Below are 26679 nucleotides of genomic sequence, written 5' to 3'. Positions count from 1 at the left end.
ATTTTATTTGTTGTTTGTTGATTTTTAAGTGATTTATGTGTCGGTACTTTTTTAACATCTCCAGCACATTTTAACAATACCGTGATAATACTGATAACCGTGATAATTTTGGTCACTATAATCGTGATGAGAAATTTTCATACCGTTACATCCCTAAGCTGATACCTATTGTATTTAAATGGAATTATCTGAGGAATAAATAATGTTGAAACTAGAAATGTAGCTTGTTTCCCTTCATCACAACAATTTCATTGAACAATCCTGTCTGAGTGCCAAAAATGCACGAAATTGTCAATTTAAGGCATATTAACTTGCTCTCAGTAGCCTGCTCATAAGATTCTGTATTTGAATCAGTTTCTGGGATATTTGGAAGAAGGGATTTTGTTCATTTTAATAGCTTCTGAAGCTATCAAGAGTTCAAATATGCAGTATTGTAACTACATGTTACTGCATTGAGAACCCACTATCTCTGGAATTAAACCATATATGGCATGAAATATGAAAATTCTAAAAGAAAAGTTTCTTAAGAACCAGAACCTAAAATTATATTAAGATATATTTAATACTTTGAGTTGCAGTCATGCAAACTTTGTAAAACAATGTTTTTGGCTCCCAGAGGGGCATGTTGTATGCAATTGTTGTGACAAAGGGAAACAAGCTACATTTCTTGTTGCAAACTTATTTGTTCTTCATACATTCTTTTTTAAATGCAATAAGTATAAGCAATATGCAAAGTGACCCACATTTGGTTTTTGTACAATTTAACTGTGTATCAAACAAATTATCTCAGGTAGCCACATTAAAATCCCAATATCTCTGGAAATAAACCTTATAGGGCCTTAAGATAGGTAAGATACCATAAGAAAGTTTGTTTAAAAAAAATCCTTAATACTTAATGCAAGAATTGCTTTGTCCCATTTTTGAACTGTCAACATTTCGCTAGCCGGTCCAAAACTGTGGAATGACCTCTCTCACACTATTAGATCCGTTAACTCACTACCGGTTTTCAAAGCTATGTTAAAAGCACATCTTTTAAAGACTAATGAGGAGTTGTTGTGATGCAGGTTTAGTTATTCTAAATTGTGCCTATGTTGTTATGTGATTTGTGTTGTTATTTGTGACCATGTTTGTTTTTATGTAATTTTATTGTGATATTGTGAAGCACTTTGGGCAACCTGGTATTGTATTAAACTGTGCTATATAAACAAACAAACATTGGCATATACTGCAAAAAAAGATCACTAAAGTCAATAGGTTTTACTAATAGAATAGTTAGTTCTGTGAAAAATATGAGGTTGGCATCTTTCTAAATTAATGTACCCCTTTGTAATTTGACTCCAAGTCTCAGGTGAAAATTGTGAATGACTTCAAAAGCAGTGAATTACTCAGTAAATATTCTTCCATGACATTTAATATTTTGGCTTTCTTAATCATTTATGTATTTCATTCTCTAGAACAAAATATATATCAAAAACAGAATATTTTGCTGGGGACCTCTGGTTAAGTTGACAAATGTAACTAGTATTATGAGTCAACCTGGAAGCAATTTTTGTCACAGTGATTGTTTCTTTTTAATTTCTTAAGCCATTGAGAGCAAACAAATAAATAATGAAATGCATATTATACATTGTTAAAAGGCCAAAAATAGCATCCATTTGTAAATGTATTTATTTAGAAAAGGCCTGTTTTTAGGTTTGTCAGACTCTTGAATGTTGGTTTGGTGTACAAAAAAAAAAGCTAGGAGCTATATTAGACTGTGTAAAAGGAGCAGCTTGTTTTGCCCCAGAATATTTTTATTACATACAATAAACTGACCTGAATAAATGTATACTTTGCTTTGATCTGTTTCTGTACGGCTGGTTATAGTGTGTCCTCAGTGTGAGAGTTGTTTTCATAGGGCTGGATGTCTGGGTGGTGCTGACCAAAGGCCTCACTGGAGCCAGAGTCGGTTTTAACCTGAGTAAACAGCAACAGCAGTTAGTGCATTTGCAGTTATGACAGACACATTTATTAATTTCTTTGTATTTATGTTGGCCTGCGCTGCTCTGTTTTTAATATTTAAAATACCACTACAATGTTTTGTTTCTGTGTTTGCCTCTTGAATGTGTGTTAAGTGTGTATTTGTGCCTTCCTGGTATCTCATTTTCTAACAGTGTACAAAGAGCCAAGGCTAGAATTAGAGAGACCATAGAATGAATCTGGCTCTTCCAGCTCCATCTGACTTGCCACGTCATTAATCTCCTACTCTCACTTTTATTTACATAATAGACTATGTATGTGTGTGTGCTCATTTACAATATGTGTTGAGAGTGTCATTTACAATATGTGTTGAGACTGTGTATGTGTGTGTGCTCATTTACAATATGTGTTGAGAGGAAGTGTGGATGTGGGAGTGATATGCACACAGGATTGACAAATGATTGCTCTTGTCTAAACCATCAGCTTGTAGGGCAAATTCCTCTGTCTGTGGGATGAGGACATCTTGACCTTTGGCACCAGAAATGGCACACTTGTGTTAAATGAAGCACACACACAGATATCCTCTACTCCCATACACTGTCAGGAAAAATGTGCATAAATTTTACCTTTTTGGGTACAGCAGCTTGCCATTGGTGCAGTACCCTTAAAGGGACAACAGTGTACCTTATTTAACCCTAAAAGGTGCATGTTAGTAGTAATATTACCTTAAGGTACTACTATGAACCTTTTAGGTGTAGATAAGGTATAGAGTTGTCCCTTTGATGTTAAAAAGCGTCAGGCTTTTGTACCCCTAAAGGTACAATTTTGAACATCTGAAAGTGTACATGATTACGTTAACTACTTTTATAAAGTCACATATAAAGTACATGCACACAGTTTGATATGGATGTTCAATATGTGACCATCCACTTAGCCTCCTCTCAGCTCTTTCATACATGTCAAACAATGAAACCAACACACACACATACATAGACTTATTTCCTCCCTTGTGTGAAGGCTTTAATTGCAGCTTTGGCCTGGGCCTACAGGAAGTGGCCTGAGAGGATGAGAGCTTTCTAAAATTACACCTGTTTGTTTCCGTTCCTGGCATCGAGAACAGACTGAGTAATCTGCCTCCTCACTCCACTGTTAGTGTGTGTGGGCATGCTTTAGTTGACACTTACCCTTAGTAAGTGTTCTCCTGTTTCAAATGTTGCTTTCATGCAAATATGTGTGGATGCCTGTATAGTTTTGTGTTTGAATGTGTTTTGTGACAGAGTTTTGGTGGCAATTATTATGTAGACAGTAAAACCTGAACCATCTATATTATGCAGAGCAACAATTCCCGCTTTGAAACAGCTTAATAAACATACTAATTAATGTCTTAATGAAGATGTAAAAATATAAAAAGCTATTGTGAGGGTCAGGAAGCGAAAATATCATTGGCTCAGTATACAAATGTCAATGGAAAGTCCAGAACCGAGATGGAAAGATGAGTTTGGATTTGTTACTCATTGAGGCATTTGTCAGTGTGTAATATATGTTTGCTATGTGTATGGTTATCAGACAGTAGTCTGGGGTTCAAGGCTCTGTCTAGATTCTCTATATTCACTCTGGTCCCAGTTCAGTTCTTCTATTTTCAGCCTGTCCATCAAATCCAGGCTCTCACTCTCAAGGCTATAGACATTGCGTTCCGGCCTTCTCTATTTCTGTTTTCTCTTTTTTTTTGTTGCAGTGTCACCACTCTCTCTAATCTGATCTTTCTGTCTATTTTTAATGGGTTAAAGTCAGGGTCACCTCTCACTCCTCCACCTTCCGTTCACGTCCATCCTCCTTGTCCCATGAGTTTGTAGCCCCTGGCTTCCCTCAGCCCACACTCTGGTCCTTGATAGCTCAGCTCTTCTTGGCCAACCCACAGGCTCCTCATACAAAGTGCCTCAAGAGCCGATAAGCAGTTAGAAAGAGCAGTTCTTCGTAGAATCACTCTCTCTCTCTATCTCTCCCTCTCTCTCTCTGTTTCTCTCTCTCTCTCTCTCTCTCTCTCTCTCTTTCTTTCTTTCTTTTATTGTGATTTCTACTGTTGTCCTTCTTTTAGGTTTTGGGATGTTCCCTGTTAGCACATATCATTACCGTAATGGGATAGAGACTGTCCAAGGAGTCCTCAAGTTCCTGGTACACATTTGATGCAGTTCTGTCTGCACACAATTAAAACATTGTTTGTGCACATAGGTTGCTGAGGGCTTTTACTTGTCACCTCTAGATGTTGACTTTGTTGTTGTTTATCCCTCAGGTGTTCAGTGGCAAGAGACCAGAAGGAGACTTCAATCCCCAGCCGGCCAGTACGTTCCGAAAACTCACCGCCACACCTCCTCCAGTGGATGGCCAGCAGCAGGCCCTCACCTGTCTCATCAGTGAGAAAGACCTGGCCCTCTTTGAGAAACTGGGCGATGGCTCCTTCGGCGTTGTCAAGCGCGGAGAGTGGTTCACGCCAAATGGAAAAGTGGTGAGTAGACCTGCACACTTAATTGTTAAAAGATTGCGATCTCGACTCAAACACTCGCGCGATCTTATTCCTAAATGACAACAATTCAGCTGTCTTATAAGCCTGTTCTGAGTGTGAAGCCAGTGTCATTTATTAACATGCTGCTCATGCTACATTGATGCTGGCACTGTAAAACATTCAAATCTTTGTTCGTGCTGCCGCTGATCAGGACAGGGCAGCTGCCATGAATATGTACAGCGTAAAACAGCTTCAAAAATAGCACACATTATCATTATTTCTGTGTTATAAACATTGCACAAAAATTTTCTGTTACAAAATAACGGAAGTACTGGGGTAAAAAATTATAGTTTGGGTGTTAATTGAAATCTACAGCAGTGCTCAAAATAGAGTTAATCATCTTTTAAAATTATTTTGATTCTTTGTGTTGTATGCCAGAAGGTGGCAACAACTTGACTAAAAAATGTATTTGTCATGGAATCATTCATTCAGAGATTCATTCACAAATGCTGCTTCCTTCAATAAAAGCAGGTCTTTATTAATGAGACATTGACAAATTTTTTCAATTAAAAAAAAAATATTCAAATGAATGTATATGGTCATTAACATTTTGTAATCAGAATTATGGGAGAATCACAAAAAAAAAAAAATCATGATTCTGAATTTATTCAGAATCATTCAGAGTTCTAGTGGTGAGTGGGGGAGGAGAGAAAGGTTAAAGTGTTTGGAAAAACAGAGGGAGCTTTGTTAAAAACACCAGCTTTGCAGATGCAGAATTCAGCCACCACCTCAGTCATGCAACTAGGATGTACTCAAGATGAGGATTTAGATTGTACCATTGACATTTTAGTGATATGTTTATCTGTTAATCTTTTTTTAAAATCTCCAACACTTGAAATCAGAAATTGAGGTAACACTTTAGTTAAAGGGACCAATTCTCACTATTAACTAGTTGCTTATTTGCATGCCTATTATTAAAATATTGACTGTTTATTAGTACTTATAAAGCACATATTCTTGTTGGAAATTTTCTACATCCCTAATCCTACCCAATACCTGAACTTAACAACTACCTTGCTAACTATTAGCAACAAATTAGCAGTTTATTGAGGCAAAAGCCGTAGTTAATAGTTTGTCAATGGCGAGCATTGGACCTTAAAATAAAGTGTGACCATTAATGCCATTAATTGCACATTTTGGCAGGAACATTGTTGGTCACATTCAGAAACTGAGATCAACAAAGGAATAGCTTTCAGACACTTTGCATCTGTGGTCCCACCTTTCCCTTAAAGTGTGCCAGGGCTCCTTGTGAACATCCTGTTTCCGGGCTGATCTCTATGTGTCATTGTAGCAGCTGTGTTCTCCAGAGGAGGTTTGTGGGAGAGACGGGCCTCTAATGACCTGATGAGGGGTCAGATGTCATGTGAACTGAGCCGGAGGCTGTAGTGATAGTGTGTATTGCACACCAAAGGGTTCTTTCCACATGGGACTTGAGTGAGAAAATCTTTCCTGTGGCCATCTGTGCAGATCAAACACTGCTTCATTGCACTATACAGAAAAATGTGAGGACCGAGCTAAGATTTATGTCAACTGCTCTTTTCATACATGTTACATTCAAACACCCTCATCCAACTTAATGATTATAGCCTTTAAGGCAGTGGTCTCAAACTCAATTCCTGGAGGGCCACAGCTCTGCAGAGTTTAGCTCCAACCAACTCCAACTCACACCTGCTTGGAAGTTACTAGTAATCCTGAAGACCTTGATTAGCTGGATCAGGTGTGTTTAATTAGGGTTGGATCTAAACTGTGCAGAGCTGTGGCCCTCTAGGAATTGAGTTTGAGACCACTGCTTTAAGGCAAGCATCACTATTACTGTTTTTCAAACATAGAAATGAAGATTTGAACAAACCCCTGACCCTCAATGCGATACTTGTCCTGCATTTGTGTTCTACACTGTACATGCTTATCACATAAAAAAATCTGAGTAGAGTGCTTTTACTTTTCTGACTTGAATTGGACTTGATCAGTTTTCACATAGTGTCAAATACATTCTAACGATGTATGCATATTACTGACACTACCAGGTAAATTCATACATAGTTTCCCAAAACATTTTTTGATTGACACCTGCTTTGAACTTACAGAAGGATGGCATGCAGAAAGATGCAATTTATTTGCACTATTTAGTTCTTTCTGAAAATGAAAAACCTATTTAACCATTTAAAATCTATTTAAACTCATGAAGTAATGCAGACGGGCCTGGTCATAATTTAGGCAGAGTAATGGCAGATGTTACATGATTTCTTTCCAAAAGGTGGAACTTCAGCCAGAGTCCAAGCTGAGCACAGGGAATAAAGTTGCTCTGCGATTATGCTCTGAACTTCAGTGATGACCAGCAACAGTGTAGACACAGGTCTCAGAGGGGGTCATTAGTGTGTGTGGGATTGTGATGTGTACAATCTAGTCCAGCTGCTGGGAGCTCTCCCCAGCAAAGGCAGATGAGTTCTCATGCAGGGACTTATGATGAATTTGATTTCCTGTCTGAGTTGTTCTTTCAACATGTCCTCCTCAGCTCAATGTGGCAGTGAAGTGTCTGAAGACGGATGTGCTCAACCAACCAGATGCTCTGGATGACTTCATCCGTGAGGTCAATGCCATGCACTCTCTTGACCACCAGAACCTCATCCGTCTCTATGGAGTCGTCCTCACACACCCCATGAAGATGGTGAGTGAGTGTGCGTGTTAACATCTACATCAAATTGGAGGCAAAGACATGGTGCTAAAGTATTAAGGTCTTGAGAAGGGAGGGCTGAGCTAAAATAAGGCTTGACATTTGCGTGCTCTCTTAGACTCATTTGCTGACACTGACTTCTCTAGTTATTCCTGATTGGCAGTGTTCATTGTCTCCGACAGCAAGATGCTTCTTGCCAAATCAGTTTTTCAGTTGAAAATGAAATTAAATGAAACTTAATATTATGCCCCTCTTCTTCCCCTGCTTCCCTTCCCTAAATGACCCTCTTTATTACCCTTCTTTCTCTAAGGTGACTGAGCTTGCACCTCTCGGCTCCATGCTGGATCGCTTGCGAAAGACCCTGGGCCATTTCCTCATTTCCACTTTGTGTCAGTACACCATCCAGATATCTAATGGCATGGCCTACCTAGAGTCCAAGCGCTTCATCCACCGAGACTTGGCCGCCAGAAACATCCTCCTGGCTTCCAGTGAGCAGGTCAAAATCGGTGACTTCGGACTGATGAGGGCACTGCCTAAGAATGATGACCATTATGTCATGCAAGAGCATCGCAAAGTCCCATTTGCCTGGTGAGAGAGAGGGTTGGAGAGACTGGATATATATTTACTAGGGATGCACCGATACCACTTTTTCCAGTACTCGCCCGATACCGATACTTTTATTTGTGGTACTTGCCGATACCGAGTACCGATACCAATATTTTTATTGCATTTGTAAATGTTTTAAATATTGGGTACAGAACAGTATCGGGCCCGATACCGATACCAGTATCGGTATCGGTGTATCCCTAATATTTACAATTGAAGAGTTTGTTTGCATGTGGTTTGAATCTGTCGAGAAGGGATACGGAGAGCTTTAAATAATTTGGTTGGTTTTGTTTGTATGCAGTGACAGGCCAGAACTCAGGATTCAGATTGAATTTGAATGAGGTCATTGTTTGTGGCCCTTGATTGGATTAACTGAACTGTGCATGATCCTCATGTCATTTTCCCCTTGGTGGGTTGTTTATTTACGGGCATTGTATTCTACTGACCTAATTTCTGCATGGTGTTTTTTTCTTACATAGGTGTGCCCCAGAGAGCTTGAAGACACGCACGTTTTCTCACGCAACAGACACATGGATGTTTGGTGTGACACTGTGGGAAATGTTTACCTATGGTCAGGAGCCATGGCTGGGTCTAAATGGTAGTCAGGTACACTCTGAATTTCCATTTAGTCATAAACATCTGCCTAATGAAAGACTAGCTTTGATATTTGACCGTAATCCCAAAAATCAAGACATTTTGAGCCTAATATTGCATTTGCTTCTGAATAGTGATCATGCTATTATTGTATACTGGTTAAGAAAATCATAAGAAAAAATTAAATATGTGTTTGTGACAGATCCTCCACAAAATAGATAAAGAGGGTGACAGACTGCCTAAGCCTGAGGACTGTCCTCAGGACATCTATAATGTCATGATGCAGTGCTGGGCTCAGAAACCAGATGACAGGCCCACCTTTGTGGCTCTAAGGGAATTTCTAGTGGAGACTATGCCTACAGATATGAGGGCCCTGCAAGACTTTGATGAACCTGACAAGCTTCAAATCCAGATGAATGATGTCATAACCATCATAGAGGGCAGGTGAGCTTTTATATAGAATTTAATGGGACTTATGGATTCATGATTGATGTGACACTTTCATTTTATAGTGAATGATCTTAGGACAGACAAGATGAAAACAACAGTCTACCCCAGTGGTTCCTGGAGTAGCTTTTTGAATCCAAGGAAAATCCAGACTTTTTTGACTTAAGAAATCCATACATTTTAAAGGCAGAATGTTCTTCGGTGATCTTTTTAACCAGTGAATTTACATGATTTTGCCACACATTTATAACTTGCTATATAATGATTAAGGATATGTTTACATTTTCACAATTATTATCTGAAAAAAATATTCTGTTTGGCATAACTAGAAAAATGTATGTTCATTATAAAAATGGCCATGAAATTTAAAAGTATAGTTAATCCAAAAGTAATAAAAAAAACGTCATCATTTACTCACCCTCAAGTTCCAAACCTGTATGAGTTTCTTTCCAAACAATTGAATGGCTACCATCAACTGTTGTTTACCAACATTCTTAAAAATATCATCTTTTGTGCACAACAGAAGAAAATTATTAGTGCTCATCAGAAGAAAGAAATTTAGGTTGGGAGCATGAGGGTGAGTAAATGTGAGAATCCTGGTTCTTCAAAGGAAACAGTTGTTTAGGGGGTGAATTAAAATAAGAAATATCTTGATTTTTAAATGTTTTATTTATACATTTAAAAATCAAGTCATTAATTTATTTAATTCACATTTTGTCGTATTTTAAATAATTTGAAGTCATCTTGAGGCCCTCTTGGAAATCTGGTCTAGACCTAGAGATGGGAATTGTAATGAATTTAATTCAGGTTCTATAATTTCTCAGACTGGTTCAGTGCTATTGATTTACTAACAAGAATCTGCTCATATGATTCACTCCTTTGGGAATCATTCAATACTGGTTGCAAAAACTGTTCCAAGAACTGTTAAAATTATAATAATAATAAAAAAAAAATAAAAAAAAACCAATAAGAACTAGTTCTCAGTTCCCAGCCCTCTAATGAAGTAGCCAAATAAGAGAGATGCTATGTTTTTGTCTTTAAACGGTCTCTGTGTGTCCTGCAGGGCAGAGAACTACTGGTGGAGAGGTCAGAACAAGCGTACCCTAAAGGTTGGTCAGCTTCCCAGGAACACAGTCACGTCAGTGGCAGGTCTTTCTGCCCATGACATAAGCCGTCCACTGAAGAACAGCTTTATTCACACGGGCCATGGAGACACTAACCCTCACCGCTGCTGGGGCTTTCCTGACAGGATCGATGAGTGAGTCTCTTAAATGTAATCTCACATGTACATTCTGTAATTTCTGTAGTTTTTATTGTATTCTCTGAAATAATGAGTTTTAATTGATGGTTCTCCAGTGTTTTTTTTTTTTCAAATGCTAGTGGCAATTTTTAAGGAGTACAGTGGCTCTATTCTTATGTATGTTCATTTTTGAGAGCTTAAGTATTTATTGGCCACACAGTCAATTATCGGCTTAACTTTGGCTGATTAATTGTACCATTGGCTGACCGATATATCAGTCAATCGCTTGTTTAAACGCATGTCTGTTGGTTTTTATGTGTTATGTAACCAGTGATCTCACAAAACATGTTTATGTTCTGCTAACCTCCCACAGAACCCCACTTCTCGTTTAATAAGCTGCTCCCAAAACTACAGCACATTTTAATAAATGCCACACTAATACAGATCAGAGTAGGGCTCCCTGAGATGAATGAGGAAATAATATCTAACTTGTTTGTTTGTAGTGAGGACTAGCATGCAAAGTGTAACTGTGTATACTAGAGGGCCTGTCCACTAGATGGACAGTTACTTCTGTCATGGCCAATAAGTAAATTGCTACATTCACTAACATGAAGCCACAGCCCAAGTCTTTGCACACGAGGACAGCATATAAGCACTTTGCTTCATCAGCACAAGGTGGCAGTAGAACACAGTACACTCTATCTCTGCCATAAACTTGGCTGCATCAACTGATATCACTGCTGTAAATACCTCCATAAAACATCCAGAAATATAAGGGCTGCTGTTAAAATCTGAAATGTCTTTTTATTACTTTGGTTGTACAGTGTCATTAAATCTTCGTTTGGCAGAGTTCCAGAGCCTGTTTTTCTCAACTTAGGTCTAAGAAATGGTCTCCTATATACACTGATGGGCTGCTAAATGCTTTTGTCATTCTGTTTCTTTTGCAGTCTTTATCTTGGGAATCCCATGGATCCTCCAGATGTGCTGGGGCTGGAGCTGAACTCTGCCAGACCAACTCAACTCCCTGGACGTGCTAAGAGTGAGCACATGTCTTTCAATTAGTAAAGTGCAAACATTATTAAACATGCTTCCCATGGTCATAGAAAAACTAGAAATGTTAAGGTATTTTAAAATTGTGTTTTCAGGCCTGAAGAAATCATGTAATGTAAAAAAAAATGTATCACAGATTCAACAAAAATATTAGGCAACACAACTGTTTTATTGATAAGAAATGTTTCTTCTCACTCAAATTTGTAAATGCCGCTATGAGCTAAAACCCAGAACAGAAATGGTTAATAGACATTGTGACCAATGAGGAGGCAGTTCACAAAAGAGTGTAACTAAGTGGAAGAAACATTTGAATGATTTTCCCCATTTAGAACAAAACAAGTAAACTACTTATCTGAGAGTGCTCTGAATGATTTACTGGCAAATCAGTTAAATCATTTAAATGCTTATCTAGAAATAATAAATTATGGAAAGTAATTTATTGGTCAAAAAGTGTGGGAACCCTGTAATCTAAAACCTGACTTGAAACTACTGATTAAAAAAAGAACTCCAACCTCTCAAACCTTTAATACAGGTCCTCATGCTTTATGCTTCTTTCTTCTCTCTCTGTTATGTACTTATTGTTCTTATTATGTTTTTTTTTTTTCTTTTCCAACCTGCTTTTTTGCATATGCTATCTTTAACTTGCTTGCTTGCTCTGCAGAGGAGCCTCCCTTGCTTCATCAGCACAAGGTGGCAGTAGAACACAGTACACTCTATCTCTGCCATAAACTTGGCTGCATCAACTGATATCACTGCTGTAAATACCTCCATAAAACATCCAGAAATATAAGGGCTGCTGTTAAAATCTGAAATGTCTTTTTATTACTTTGGTTGTACAGTGTCATTAAATCTTCGTTTGGCAGAGTTCCAGAGCCTGTTTTTCTCAACTTAGGTCTAAGAAATGGTCTCCTATATACACTGATGGGCTGCTAAATGCTTTTGTCATTCTGTTTCTTTTGCAGTCTTTATCTTGGGAATCCCATGGATCCTCCAGATGTGCTGGGGCTGGAGCTGAACTCTGCCAGACCAACTCAACTCCCTGGACGTGCTAAGAGTGAGCACATGTCTTTCAATTAGTAAAGTGCAAACATTATTAAACATGCTTCCCATGGTCATAGAAAAACTAGAAATGTTAAGGTATTTTAAAATTGTGTTTTCAGGCCTGAAGAAATCATGTAATGTAAAAAAAAATGTATCACAGATTCAACAAAAATATTAGGCAACACAACTGTTTTATTGATAAGAAATGTTTCTTCTCACTCAAATTTGTAAATGCCGCTATGAGCTAAAACCCAGAACAGAAATGGTTAATAGACATTGTGACCAATGAGGAGGCAGTTCACAAAAGAGTGTAACTAAGTGGAAGAAACATTTGAATGATTTTCCCCATTTAGAACAAAACAAGTAAACTACTTATCTGAGAGTGCTCTGAATGATTTACTGGCAAATCAGTTAAATCATTTAAATGCTTATCTAGAAATAATAAATTATGGAAAGTAATTTATTGGTCAAAAAGTGTGGGAACCCTGTAATCTAAAACCTGACTTGAAACTACTGATTAAAAAAAGAACTCCAACCTCTCAAACCTTTAATACAGGTCCTCATGCTTTATGCTTCTTTCTTCTCTCTCTGTTATGTACTTATTGTTCTTATTATGTTTTTTTTTTTTCTTTTCCAACCTGCTTTTTTGCATATGCTATCTTTAACTTGCTTGCTTGCTCTGCAGAGGAGCCTCCCCCTCGGCCCCCTCAGCCATCTTTGCTGGTTAAGAGTAAGTGTGGATCCTCAGTTCAGTTTAAAATTCCTCATGCCCCCTCTGTTCTCTCCTAGCACCCATCTTCAAAGGTACAGCACATCTGTATTGTATGCATTTGTGTTTGCTCTTTCACTCCCTCTGTTTCTCTCTTAATTGCTCCAGTTTTTTAGTTATCTGTTTGTCATGCGTTTGCTGTGGTCTCATGCACTGACATGACGTATGGTAAACAGCCGGTCCCATAATATCCATTTTTTTTACCAAAATGATGCTGATTACAGAGTTGCTACTCTGCAAGGGATCTGCAAACCTCTCTAAGAACTGGTCCGCATTTCATCGACTTGAAAGTTGAATGATGACATAACTATGTTGCTACATTTTGTACTACATGTTTTTTCTTTTTTCTTTAATTTTTTTATTGGCCCCACTTTATATTAAGTGGCCTTAACTACTATGTACTTACATCAAAAATTAAGTACAATGCACTTATTGTGTTCATATTGTATTGCAAAACACTTTTGCTGCTATTGAGGTGGGATATGGGTAAGGTTAGGGACAGGTTTGTTGGTATGGGTAGGTTTAAGGGTGGGTTAAGGTGTAAGGGATGGGTCAACTGTGTAATTATAAATGTAATTACAGATGTAATTACATGCAAGTATTTTTTAAATATAAGTACAATGTAAAAACATGTATGTACACAATAAGTGCATACTACCAAATTATTAATTTAAATGTAAGTACATAGTTGTTAAGGCCACTTAATATAAAGTGGGTCCTTTTTATTTTTCACAAAAACATTTAGTTTGAGATCAAACAGTAATTTGTAGATACCGGCAGGAGTGTCACAAACCCCTGTAGTTGAAGACTGAACCACCATTTTTGTATGTAGAAGCCAAAGATTTCTGTCTGTTAGCAGTTCTGTTCATGTCAGTGGCAGTTGTTACCTGTCTCAGTGAGACCATATTAACCTACATAGCCTAGACCTTTATAGAATCGCTTAGACACACTATGAGACATGTTAGTGTTCATTAGTTTCTCTGGAGGAATGCGAGATATACTGTACCTACAGTACATGACTGTTCTAATGTGTGCTCAGTGTTTTATATTTTAACCCCCGAAAAATATTTCTTCTGTTTTACAGTTCCTGTCATTAAATTACAATTACAATTTCAAGCTCAACAGACATTTCAGCAAACATTTGTTTACAAAATGTTTTTTTTGTCATGTGACTAGAACCCTCCTACGATGCTGTTGCTGAGGACGAGGACCAAACTTCATCAGGCCTTTGGCAGCTCTCTTTGAAGAAGAAGGGCCTTAAGCTCAAACCAGCTGCCTGGGTCTGTGCTACCAAATTAGGTGATCGCTCCACATATAGTGTGCGAACTCCAGGGGGCAGCACTCCCACAGAAGTCTCTCTCATAGACTTTGGAGAAGAGTTTCCAACGGCCACACCTTCACCCTCTCCTGTGGTGGAGCTTCAGATCCCAACCCTGGCTAAACTGGCACTTGAAGCAGAGAACATTTTAGACAGAACTCCTCCACAGAGCCCCTCGCGCTCTCTACCCCGCCCCCTTCACCCTACCCCAGTGGTGGACTGGGATGCCCGGCCCCTCCCTCCACCCCCAGCCTATGATGATGTAGCACAAGATGAGGATGACTTTGAAGTGAGCTCCATTAACAGTGCAGAACGAGGAGCTGATGAACTATGCTCTCCACGTATGTCCTGCACTCCCACTGGAGAGTGTAAGCCACATGTAGAAGACAATCTATTTTTGCCCTGCAGGCAGAGCAATGCCAGCACCTTCTCGCAGTCTGCTGAGATCTTCCAAGAGCTGCAGCAGGAGTGTATGAGGCACCTCAATGTACCTGTGAGCTCTACCAGCCCTGGTCTGGAGCCACACCGCCAGATAGTCCTAACTTTTTCTGAGGACAAACCACAGATACCACCACGTATCCCCATACCACCCCGTCCAGTCAAACGTGCAGGTGGTGATTATGCTCGCTGGTCTGGTGAGCTGTCTCCAATCTCTGGAAATGAGGATGATAAGGAGCGTCCACCCCAGATTCCCCCTCGAGATCCCCTCTCTCAGCCGGGCTCTCGCACGCCAAGTCCGCACGTGGGCTCCCCTCAGACTCGCAGCAGCCTCTGCTCAGGTTCCTCCATCTATGGCCCATCCTACCTCTCCACTTCACCTGCTAAACTAATGCCAACCACTCAGAGCTTTGCCTCCGATCCCAAATATGCTGCTCCCAAGGTCATCCAGGCACAGGGCAAAGATAAGGAGCCAGCCAAAGGGCCCTGCATTCTGCCTATCGTACGTGATGGCAAGAAGGTCAGCAACACGCACTACTACCTCCTGCCTGAGAGGCCTCCGTATCTGGACCGCTACGATAAGTTCTTCAAAGAGGCAGAGAGTGGTGAGGAAAAGAAGCAGGTAAACACAGCCACTGTCAAGCCCATGGTTCATCAACAAGGGGATCTCAAGTCCAATTTCTCCTCCAATAACAACAGCAGTCTGACAGGCTCTGGATTTAGAGTGGGGCTGAAGAACTCTCTCAGCCTGTGCCGAGTAAGCTCTGATGGCTCATTTAACAGGGCTGACAGCACCAGCAACCATGACAAAGTCAAACTGGTAAGAGATTTGGAGATTTATATTAAACCGATCCATGTTATTACTGGTTGTTTTCTTGAAACTTGTGTATGCATCCAATATAAGCTCTCATGTGCTTTTTATGGCAGAATTATTCATGAGTGGCTTGGACTGACTGTGTGGTGTCTTAATTGTAGGAACTTGCTTTGTGACCAGAGTAATTATCCTTTATTTATATTGTGGCATGCAGGCGTACCATAGTTCTGATCATAGTTTTCCAAAACCTACCTTTTATACATGGATAACTCCATTAAGGCAAAAACTGTCCATCATGAAGGCTTCCTTGCTTGATCTAAACAATCATTTTGGGTGAAGATGATCCCAGATTGTATAGTAGTAAGCTCCATGAGAAAATGTATCCAAGATGGCAGAAGATAATGACAATTATAGGAAGAGGCTATATGCACTCAGTGCAAATAACAATGTTATTGCATTTGCAGACATGTACAGATTTTAACTTGATTCAGTCACGTCAAAAGCTAAATACACTGTTGATTTGCACTGCAGAACTCACTTTACTATCTCTGATTATTCCAAAGCCACTCCTTCAAGGACTGTCTATGGATTTATAGTTATTGGATTTGCCCTGTTTAGGTGCAGGAGGCTGTTCATGGAGTAACGATTGAAGAATGTCAGACGGCTTTACAGAATCACAGCTGGAATGTACAGAAGGCTGTACACTACTTGAAGGTAACAGTCATCACAGTAATCATGATTCACTGGCTGGTTAGGGGTAATCTAATTGTAATAAGTAATCAGACACAAAAATACATTGTAAATCTTATTCCTTTGTTTTTGGCACATTACTTATACAGAGACTGGAAGTGCGTCCATAATGTTCTTGGAGGACCTAATGAGTTAAATTACTTTTATCCATTTTTCCCTTATTTTGGTGCCCAGGTGGAGCAGCTCTTCTGTCTGGGCCTGAAGACAAGGGTGGAGTGTCATAAGATTCTGGAGATGTGTGACTGGAATCTGGAGTTAGCCAGCACACAACTGTTAGATTCCTATGGCTCAGTTAAGCTGAGGTAGGGTGGTCTTTAACTATGTTCACACTGCAGGCCTTAGTTTTGAATTCTGAAAACATGGAGGCCACTAAAAACAGCATTTACACATTCATTTAAGCTGTGAATCATACAACTGAAGAGACAGAGAACATTTTTACAAAAAAATAAATAAATAAATAATAGCAAAATTACTTTTTTTTTTCTTTTTCAAATTGCACTTTGATTTTCCCCCTACTCAAGCTTTGTTTTTCATTGTTCTCAGTTCTAAATTCTTTGCTTGTGATTCCAAATGTTACAATTCTAGTTTAATGCAGAACAGGTATAGATAGATAGATAGATAGAATACTATCACGATTCTTTTGATGAGTATTTAAATTTCAATTCACGATTTTAAGACAATATTTCCTTATACAATTAACATTCATAAATGCATTTCTGTGCTTATGAGTTAGAATTTGAAAATTTTTAAAAGGAAATCAATTAGACTGAAAGGTCTCTAAATAACAGAAACTAGAACTGTGACAGGAAGGTTTCTGTACTTTCTTCTGTCGTTAGGCCAATCTATTGTGTTCTTGTTCGCTCCTTTTTTTTAAATTTTTTTTAGGCTCACTGCATTCTGATTGCACACTGACAATGAGAACAGAGGCAGAGTCAGAACTCCACTCAATGCCACTCAAACCGCGACCTCCACTTTGGAGTGTCTGTAGAGAGTGTATTTAATCTATGCTTTTTTTTCTCCAGACCACAAGACCTAATTTAATTTGACATACACCTTCCAGGTGCACCCTAAACACATGATCAGTGATGTTACCTGGGGTCAGCGGGTGTTTCGGGTCTGTCAACATCATATACCCTCGCCCAGGCGACCCACCCAGGGGTGATCAGTCCCCGACTTGTGTCTAGGTAGCTTGTGTAATCCACGGATCGCCCCTTTTGATCCACAGCCATCTTGATGCCTCCTCTGCTGCATCCATGATGTTCCTGATGGCTTTATTCTTGTGCAGTCCCCTGATTCCCAAGAGCTTGAGGGCCCTGCACAATGTCTGGCTGGCAAACCCTCGGCAGCCAACCTCAAAGGGGAGGCATCTGGCGTCTTCCATCCCCTGTTACGGCATTTACCTGCAAACTCCTCGTACAGGGATCCTTTTTTTTGGCACAAGAGGCATGCAGGGGTGTCTTTCAGGCCCCATGAGAAGAGGTTGGATGGACTGGGGAGGACATCGTAGACTGATTGGATAAGGAACTGGATCCGGTATGACTCCGTTTTCCACAGCTCAGTCCACAAGATATTTCGGTCCATTGCTTGTTCCCATTGAGTCCACACCCCTTGTTGTCGCATCCCCACCATCCTACTGATGCGTCTTTCCTCCACCCCTGCTCGGATTTCTTCTTGGACCAGTTGACACCTGTCCTTTCCTAAGGCCTTATCATACCAAGGTTTCTGGTAACAGCCAAGCCCTGCGCGTCCTGACGCCAATGTCCCCACCAGCACACTGTGCCGCAGCCGTGCTTCAGCCTGGTCGACTGCCTCCTGGGCCCTCCAGGGTCTTTCAACATCATACACCCTCGCCCAGGCGACCCAGCCAGGGGTGATCAGTCCCCGACTTGTGTCTAGGTAGCTTGTGTAGTCCACGGATCGCCCCTTTTGATCCACAGCCATCTTGATGCCTTCTCCGCGGCATCCATGATGTTCCTGATGGCTTTATTCTTGTGCAGTCCCCTGATTCCCAAGAGCTTGAGGGCCCTGCACAATGTCTGGCTGGCAAACCCTCGGCAGCCAACCTCAAAGGGGAGGCATCTGGCGTCTTCCATCCCCTGTTACGGCATTTACCTGCAAACTCCTCGTACTTGGCCCTCTTCCGTTCAAATGCCTCTTCCATCCGGTCTTCCCAAGGCACAGTCAATTCCAGTAGAACCACCTGCCTGGATGATTCCGAAAATAAGACCATGTCAGGCCTAAGTGTGGTCATGGCGATGGTTTCTGGAAATCTGAGCTGCCTTCCCAGGTCTTCCCAGCTGTTGCTAGAAGTCCCCCCGCTGAGTTCCTGCTCCCTTGTGGTTTCTTTCCCGCCTTAACAAATCTGATTGCATGCTGTACTGGCTGCTGGCGCTTGCTGAGAGAGATTCCAGTGCTAATTGTTCCAGCAATTACCCTTAGCACCTGGTCATGGCACCACCGATAACGTCCCTCTCCCAGTGCCTTAGGGCAGCAGCTTAATATATGCTCCAGGGATCCTCTTTTTTGGCACAGGAGGCATGCAGGGGTGTCTTTCAGGCCCCATGAGAAGAGGTTGGTTGGACTGGGGAGGACATCGTAGACTGATTGGATAAGGAACTGGATCCGATATTGCTCCGCTTTCCACAACTCAGTCCACGAGATCTTTCAGTCCATTGCTTGTTCCCATCTAGTCCACGCCCCTTGTTGTCGCATCCCCACCATCCTACTGATGCGTCTTTCCTCCACCCCTGCTCGGATTTCTTCTTGGACCAGTTGACACCTGTCCTTTCCTAAGGCCTTATCATACCAAGGTTTCTGGTAACAGCCAAGCCCTGCGCGTCCTGACGCCAATGTCCCCACCAGCACACTGTGCCGCAGCCGTGCTTCAGCCTGGTCGACTGCCTCCTGGGCCCTCCACTCCCTACCTGTCCTCACCTCGATGCCAGCTGAGGAAACTTTGGTGTCATTGGATTCTCTGTATAGCAGTACCTCTCTTGCTCGGGAAACCATAAACTCCTCCGATAGGCCACTGAAGGGGAGTTGTAGCTTGTTCTTGCTTCCGTATAGGGCTATGCTGGTGATACTACGTAGGAGACCCAACCACCTACGTAAAGAGTGGCTGATCTTCCTCTCGAAGCCCTCGACAGTGGTTAGGGGGGACGTCATAGACCAGCAGTGACCAGAGGAGTCGCGAACAAATGCCATGCTGGTAAATCCAGGCTTTGAACTTACCTGGCAGCCCTGACTTGTCCAACTGCAGCAATCCAGGTGTGCAACTCCTTCCCAGTTTCACGGAGTGTGGCTGTGTCCCTAAGTGTGTTGTTGAAGACTTTTCCCAGGCTCTTAACTGCCTTCTCTGTGATTGACGGAATTTGTACTCCTCCGAGGGAGAAACGGAACTTATCGGTTACGTTTCCCTTCCTCACCACAAGGGATCGGGACTTGGCTGGCTTAAAGTCCATTTGGGCCCAACTGATGAGGCGTTCAAGGCCTTGGAGGATCCATCTGCAGCCTGGTACGGATGTTGTGGTTACCGTCAGATCATCCATAAACGCTCTGATAGGGGGCTGTCGCACAACTGACCGGGTAAGTGGGCCTCTGCATTCCACCTCTGCTGACTTAACTAGCATATTCATAGCTAAAGCGAACAAGATCACTGAGATAGTACACCCTGTGATTATTCCTTTCTCCAGCCTATGAAATGCTGATATTATTGATCCAGAGGTGACTCTCAAATTAAAGCAGCTGTAATAGTTCAAAATGAGGTCCCTGATTCTATCTGGAACATGATGTCGGATCAGTGAGGTTTCCACCAGCTTATGCGGGATTGACCCATAAGCGTTGGCAAGGTCGAGCCATAGCACTGCCAGGTCCCCGTCACCTTCTCGAGCCTCCCGGATTAGCTGGGTGACAACTTCTGTGTGCTCAATGCAGCCTGGTACTTTCGGGATACCACCTTTCTGTACAGCAGTGTCAATGTACTCATTCTGCTGGAGGAACTCCTTCATGCGTCGGACAACAATACTGAAAAATATCTTCCCCTCCACGCTGAGTGAGATGACCCTGAACTGTTCGATGTTACTTGAGTTCTCCCCCTTAGGAATCCAGACACCCTCTGCATGTCTCTACTGCTGTGTCACTTTCCCCCTCCTCCGGATGACTTTGATAATTTTCCATAGTGTTTTCCATTCTTGTAAACCACGTAGGGCACTCCACTTGGACCTGGTGCTGAGTTATGCCATGCTGGTAAATCCAGGCTTTGAACTTACCTGGCAGCCCTGACTTGTCCAACTGCAGCAATCCAGGTGTGCAACTCCTTCCCAGTTTCACGGAGTGTGGCTGTGTCCCTAAGTGTGTTGTTGAAGACTTTTCCCAGGCTCTTAACTGCCTTCTCTGTGATTGACGGAATTTGTACTCCGAGGAGGGAGAAACGGAACTTATCGGTTACGTTTCCCTTCCTCACCACAAGGGATCGGGACTTAGCTGGCTTAAAGTCCATTCGGGCCCAGCTGATGAGGCGTTCAAGGCCTTGGAGGATCCATCTGCAGCCTGGTACGGATGTTGTGGTTACCGTCAGATCATCCATAAACGCTCTGATAGGGGGCTGTCGCACAACTGACCGGGTAAGTGGGCCTCTGCATTCCACCTCTGCTGACTTAACTAGCATATTCATAGCTAAAGCGAACAAGATCACAGAGATAGTACACCCTGTGATTATTCCTTTCTCCAGCCTATGAAATGCTGATATTATTGATCCAGAGGTGACTCTCAAATTAAAGCAGCTGTAATAGTTCAAAATGAGATCCCTGATTCTATCTGGAACATGATGTCGGATCAGTGAGGTTTCCACCAGCTTGTGCGGGATTGACCCATAAGCGTTGGCAAGGTCGAGCCACAGCACTGCCAGGTCCCCGTCACCTTCTCGAGCCTCCCGGATTAGCTGGGTGATAACTCCTGTGTGCTCTATACAGCCTGGCACTCTCGGGATCCCACCTTTCTGAACAGCGGTGTCAATGTATTCATTCTGCAGGAGAAACTCCGCCATGCGTCGGGCAACGATACTAAAAAATATCGACCCTGATCTGCTCGATGCTACTTGAGTTCTCCTCCTTTGGAATCCAGACACCCTCTGCATGTCTCCACTGCTGCACCACTTTTCCCCTCCTCAAGATGACTTTGATGATTTTCCATAGGCGCTGAAGGACCACGTAGGGCACTCCACTTGAACCTGGTGCTGAGTTCGTCCTAGCTGCTTTGACAACCTCCTGAATCTCTCTCGAGGTTGGGTCCTTGAGGTTAAATACCACACTGGGTTACGGTGGGGTTATCAACGTGCTACACGGTCCAAGTTCCTGATCTCTTGTTCTATCACTGTAATTGGTGCTGAGGTACTTATCAACCTCGTCTTGAGTGCAGGAGAGTCGACCGCTACGCTTCTGCCCGAGGAGTCTCCTGGTGAATCCGACGGGATTTGCGACAAACTCTGCCCGTCTGCGAGCCCTCTCCTTGCCCCTCTTTCTGTGCCACTCAGCTCGACGGGTGAAAGTGAGCTTACTCCTTACGATGTTCTGGAGCTCAGCCAGGGCAGCTTTATCCTCCTAATTTGCCTGCTTGAACTGCCTTCTAAGCACACGGAGCTCCTCCCTCAACTGTCGGATCTTCTCTTGCCGATGATTTGGTCCCGAAACACCACTAGATGGACGCTGCTCCTTCAGGCCAAATCTCTCAGCAGCTATGTTGATAATTATTGAGCACATTGCTTGCAACCTCCGGTCAGCATCCCCTCTGGCTGTTACTTGGAGAATCTTGTCCACATCCTCATCAAAGTGGTGTCACTCATCTTCCTTATTAGCGGCGGGCCACTTAACCTGACGATGTTCTGAAAGTCTGGCTTGGAAACGATCTAGTGGTGCATGGAGGGTCTGGGCACTGTGGGGTGACTCCGGGCCGGGCTCCTCCTGCGTCTCACCAGGTACTTGACCTGTGCGTTGCATCACTTGTGTACCAGACAAGCACTTCATTCTGGCCTGGTGGATCTTAAGGAGTGATCTTATAAGTGACCAATATAATCATCATACATACAGTGCAGTTGGAAAGATGCAAACTTTTCTGAATGCCCAAAGTAAAAATGCAGTGTGATTTCAATAAACAATAAACAAAGCTTGCCAATTCACAATGAAATACACGTCCAATATTTAACTGCAATATTTAACATGCATACAACAACTACATCCAATGTGTAAACAATATAATTTAAGAACTTAATTCAGCAGAAAGTTAGTACAATCAGCATATTTTACACACTGGTGACAAATGTCACTACTGCTTCTCACAAAGATTGGCTGCCGCCTGATGTTTTTTGCTTGATATTTGCATAAAGTTGAGCATCCCTGACACTTTGGCCACTCTCAACACTTTCTCAGCGCAGGCGTGAAGCTCAACTCCCATAGGAATGAACTGCAAATGCTCGCTCTGCTTCACTCACTTGCACCACCTCAGTGGACATGCACCGTAAGGGGGTTGGTGGAGAAATCGTGCATGTTCACATGCCAATTTTATTACGATATTGATTAATCGCACCGCCCTAAATGACAGTTCTTCCTAGCCAATAAATCAGTGTGGGCAGTGACATGACTACCACGTGACTTTGGCTTCCTAGTGATCACATGAGCTGAATAGATGAATGTGGACAGCTGACAGATATTGGATTGCCGTACAATTACAGGTAATCAACATATCTAGAAAATGTCAGTGATACACATTTGTCTATTTTATATTTTCTCAGAGCTAGTAAAAGTTCCTAAATAACTCGATATTAGTGGAAAACATAGCATGACGTAATGACCTGATTTAGTGTCTATTATTGATATCAATTAGAATAATTTCTCATTAGCAGATTAAGCAAAGGGCCATACATAAATTGCTGTGGTCTTTCATCATTAGACAACTATACACTTTTGTCATGTGATTAAAGTTGTGGCGTATTTGGGGATCCCAGATTTTACTAAAACTAGCAGAACATATAACCTATGATGTTTTATGATAAGTTTATAGTGATTATTTTTATGTATATCATAGTGATTATTTTAATTAATTAATGTTTATTTTATAATGTTAGATCCTTCTCACACCAAAAATGAAAGCAGCAGTACAGTAAATTATCTCCTATAACATTGTTTTATACATTTTAACTTGAGTACAACTGAAGCACTGAAGTATAGCTGTTTGTAGATATGTTTGTAGATGAATTTAGGTGACAAAGGCAAACTATGTCTTCGCGCCTGTAAATGCAATTTGAGGCTCTTCAGCTCTTATACAAATCAGAAAAGGTGAAAGTTTCAACTCAAATGAAGCTATATAGACAAATTCACATCATAGTAAGTCAGAGTTGCCCAGTACGGACGTCACTCCCCACACTGGTTTATTGGCTAGGAAGAACCTTCAATCTAGAAATAGGGGACCAATGGAGATGTTAAACCCAAACTGCACTGCATGAAACTCAAAGCTCAACATTTGGAATCACAAGCAAAGAACAGATTACTATAGAAAAAGAAAACATTATTTTGCTCAAAATTCTGATAATTTTTCTTTTCTTTTTTTCTTTTTTTTTGTAAATATTTTCTTCATGTGTCTTCAGTTTTATGAATCACGTACATCTTTAATTCTCTAATCATAATACATTTGGCTTCAAATTGATACCATACTCCTGTAAAGCAGAATTGTGACGGATCTAAAGTGATGTATTTCACATGATTCCCAATATGACTGTTCAGACTGAGGTCGTATTGAAAAACATCAGACTTGGATTTATTGGATTGGATTTAGGAAAACATATGGAAGTGGCCCAAATCTGATTGAATTGAAAAATCATATTCCACGTGGTTTGTCCTGTGTACTCTGTTATGAAAAGAAAACTGTTCTAACTGTTCAAAATTTGGATGGACCACTATTGGATCCAATCTTAAAATAGCCTTTCTCTCTTAATTTAACCTCCAAATTTGTTTGATATTTTTGTGCAGTATTCCTTATAAATAGCTGATTTGTAGAACGAGCTTATCACTTTCCAGAAAGCTTATGTTCTTAGTACCCAATTCCCAACTCTTCCATTTGCATTGAACAAATGACCAAAATGGATTTGCAGTACACTGATTCTATGCCAGGCCTACTCTATTTAATTCACCTCACAACTTCTCATACTATGATCCAAACAGTTTGTAATCTAAGGTGAAATCAACCCCTTGAACTGGTAAAGCAGAGGAATTGAGGAATTCCCCTTCCCTGTGGGAAGTTTTCCTGAAACTCAGTTTTTGAAATCATACCTGTAGAGAGATGTTGGATTAACTAAATTAATTTCAGTCAATAAACATATTGATTATGCCTCAGGGCATGCTCATCTTAGTTTTAATAAATTTTAGTTCCTGTGCTCAGTTGCAATCTGTTGATGACACTTCTGCTATAAGAAAACTTGCAGACAGGGGGCTGAGTCTACAAAAAAATCATGTGTGTTATTCCAAAGTCAGCACATTTTTTTTTTTTATATATATAAAAAGTTTTGTACACTTTCACTATTTGCTTGTGCAGGACTGCATTTCAAGATGCTTTCCTGGCATTTTTGTGTAGCTTTTAATTATAATGCAAATTTTTCAATTTTTCTTTTTTCTATTTTTCCTGTCTCTTGTTTTTGATTATATCGTATGTATTAGTTTAGCTACCTATTGTGAAGTGCTGTGTGAATTTTATGTATCAAATCTTCTTATTTTTTCTCCATTTTTGCAGACTATGATGCATTGGAAAAGCCCCATGCCCTAAAAGAATGTTGAGAGCACCGAGGGGACACTGAGGGCCAACCAGGACTCTATCCTAGCACATTTTACCTCCAGATCTGACTTGTGTGTGTGTGTGTGAGAGAGAGAGAGAGTGTATGTGTATACATGAGGCAGTGACTGTGCTCATCCTGAAATCTTTCTCTAGGGTGCAATACAGATTTCACAGGTCAAAATTTAAAGAACCTGCTTTTTATTTTCCAGTTGATAGCAACAGATGGAAAACAAGGTGCTGCTTGTGATTTTCATTGTAATTTTACAAACAAGAGGTGAATAAATAGGCTTATGAAAGCCTCTAAGTATGTATATATTTTCAGATGTTTTGGTTATACATATGCATCTGATTTGAGTTGGTCTTTATCAGATATTTGTCAGTTTTACATTTGCCTTTTTAATTTAATCTGTTTAGTGTGGGTCACCTGTAACAGTATAAAATCTTGAATCCTGACCTAGTTCAAATGTTGTGTATTTGTTGAATTTATGTATATGTTAAAAACCTTCATGTTGAACTATCATCTTTTGTCAGCCATGTTGACATACTTAAGACCCTCTCTCTGCCATGTTTGGTATTATTATTTCTGTACTTTGCTCACGAATCACTATGAATCACTCCTTATAAGCCAACTGTAACAAAACTCTTTTTATGTTGATTTGCACAATGCTGCTTCCAATCTGAAAGTAAAGGCAAAACCTTGAAAACGCATCAGAAAGACCACCAAAGCACAAATCTTATTTTAAATTGGACAACTGACTGTTTTTCACAAAGCACATCTTATAACGTGTTATTTTCATTGTTTTCTGGAGCAGCACTAGTCTCAAATAATAGCTTCTATAAAGTTATACAGTGATGATGTGGAATTGTTGGCATCATAACACTCTGCAGTAAGTTTTTTTTTTTTTAAACCTGCCTGTCTATATAAATAGATCTGCTTGAAAAGCGACCAATGAATAACACAATTCTGACTAATTTATGCAAATGAACCCACAGTGATGTTAAAAGTAAGACACCCTTTTTCTCTGTACAACTGAATAGCAGTGTAACAGTGCTGTGTGTTGACTGTTAGCAACCTTGCTTTGTGAATGCTCAGTGTCGTATGTGTGGATTTCACATAGATGCTACTTCTGTGTTCATGATGGAATGCTGTCTACCATCCTCTCCTGCATCCTAGCAATCTGAGAATGGGACTTATAGTATTTGTTACAATGGCAAACACCATCCTGCTACAATGCTAACCATCTGAAGATTTAGTCCAGAGTGGAAGCTAGTCCTAGTCTTACCTTTATGCTGTTATAGTTTTAGGAAAACAAGTGAGTTGCCCAGTAACAAAGTGTTCCTGTTCATGTTCATTAGTTATTTTTCTGTCTAGTCTACCCATGTGCTCAAAAGGTTTGCTCTGAATAGCTTTACAATTAGAACCTTGATATCCTAAATGTGTAAGAAGCATAATTATGCACAATTTATAGTGTATAATATAAATATATAAATGTATTTTTTATTAAAATTATTATTTTTTATCTTTTTCTATGTAAGTGTCTTAATATTTTCTTTCTTCCTCTTAAACATGGAGTTTCCCCAGTCTGGTGAAGATTTTTGAAAGAC

At 40.7% G+C, this 26679-nt stretch overlaps 1 protein-coding gene and 1 pseudogene across 1 annotated transcript in view; one reads left to right on the top strand and one right to left on the bottom strand.

Moving 5' to 3' along the window:
- Nucleotides 1-16563, top strand: part of tnk2b (tyrosine kinase, non-receptor, 2b) — a 41383-nt gene extending 24820 nt beyond the window's left edge. The window contains exons 4-14 of the mRNA XM_016508541.1: nucleotides 4250-4462; nucleotides 7032-7184; nucleotides 7501-7778; nucleotides 8276-8402; nucleotides 8593-8834; nucleotides 9901-10095; nucleotides 11025-11116; nucleotides 12854-12898; nucleotides 14114-15513; nucleotides 16126-16221; nucleotides 16432-16563. Of these exons, the coding sequence (XP_016364027.1) occupies nucleotides 4250-4462; nucleotides 7032-7184; nucleotides 7501-7778; nucleotides 8276-8402; nucleotides 8593-8834; nucleotides 9901-10095; nucleotides 11025-11116; nucleotides 12854-12898; nucleotides 14114-15513; nucleotides 16126-16221; nucleotides 16432-16563 (2973 nt within the window). The remainder of the gene's footprint in view (nucleotides 1-4249; nucleotides 4463-7031; nucleotides 7185-7500; nucleotides 7779-8275; nucleotides 8403-8592; nucleotides 8835-9900; nucleotides 10096-11024; nucleotides 11117-12853; nucleotides 12899-14113; nucleotides 15514-16125; nucleotides 16222-16431) is intronic.
- A 1533-nt stretch (nucleotides 16564-18096) lies between these two features.
- Nucleotides 18097-22159, bottom strand: LOC107705303 (uncharacterized; annotated as a pseudogene).
- Between the last annotated feature and the right edge of the window lie 4520 nt (nucleotides 22160-26679).

The sequence above is a fragment of the Sinocyclocheilus rhinocerous genome, unplaced genomic scaffold (genome assembly GCF_001515625.1).
Source record: "Sinocyclocheilus rhinocerous isolate Xijiao unplaced genomic scaffold, SAMN03320098_v1.1 scaffold2279, whole genome shotgun sequence".
Classification (NCBI taxonomy): domain Eukaryota; kingdom Metazoa; phylum Chordata; class Actinopteri; order Cypriniformes; family Cyprinidae; genus Sinocyclocheilus; species Sinocyclocheilus rhinocerous.
The sequence above is the reverse complement of the archived record's forward strand: the minus strand, read 5'-3'. Positions and strand labels throughout refer to the sequence as shown.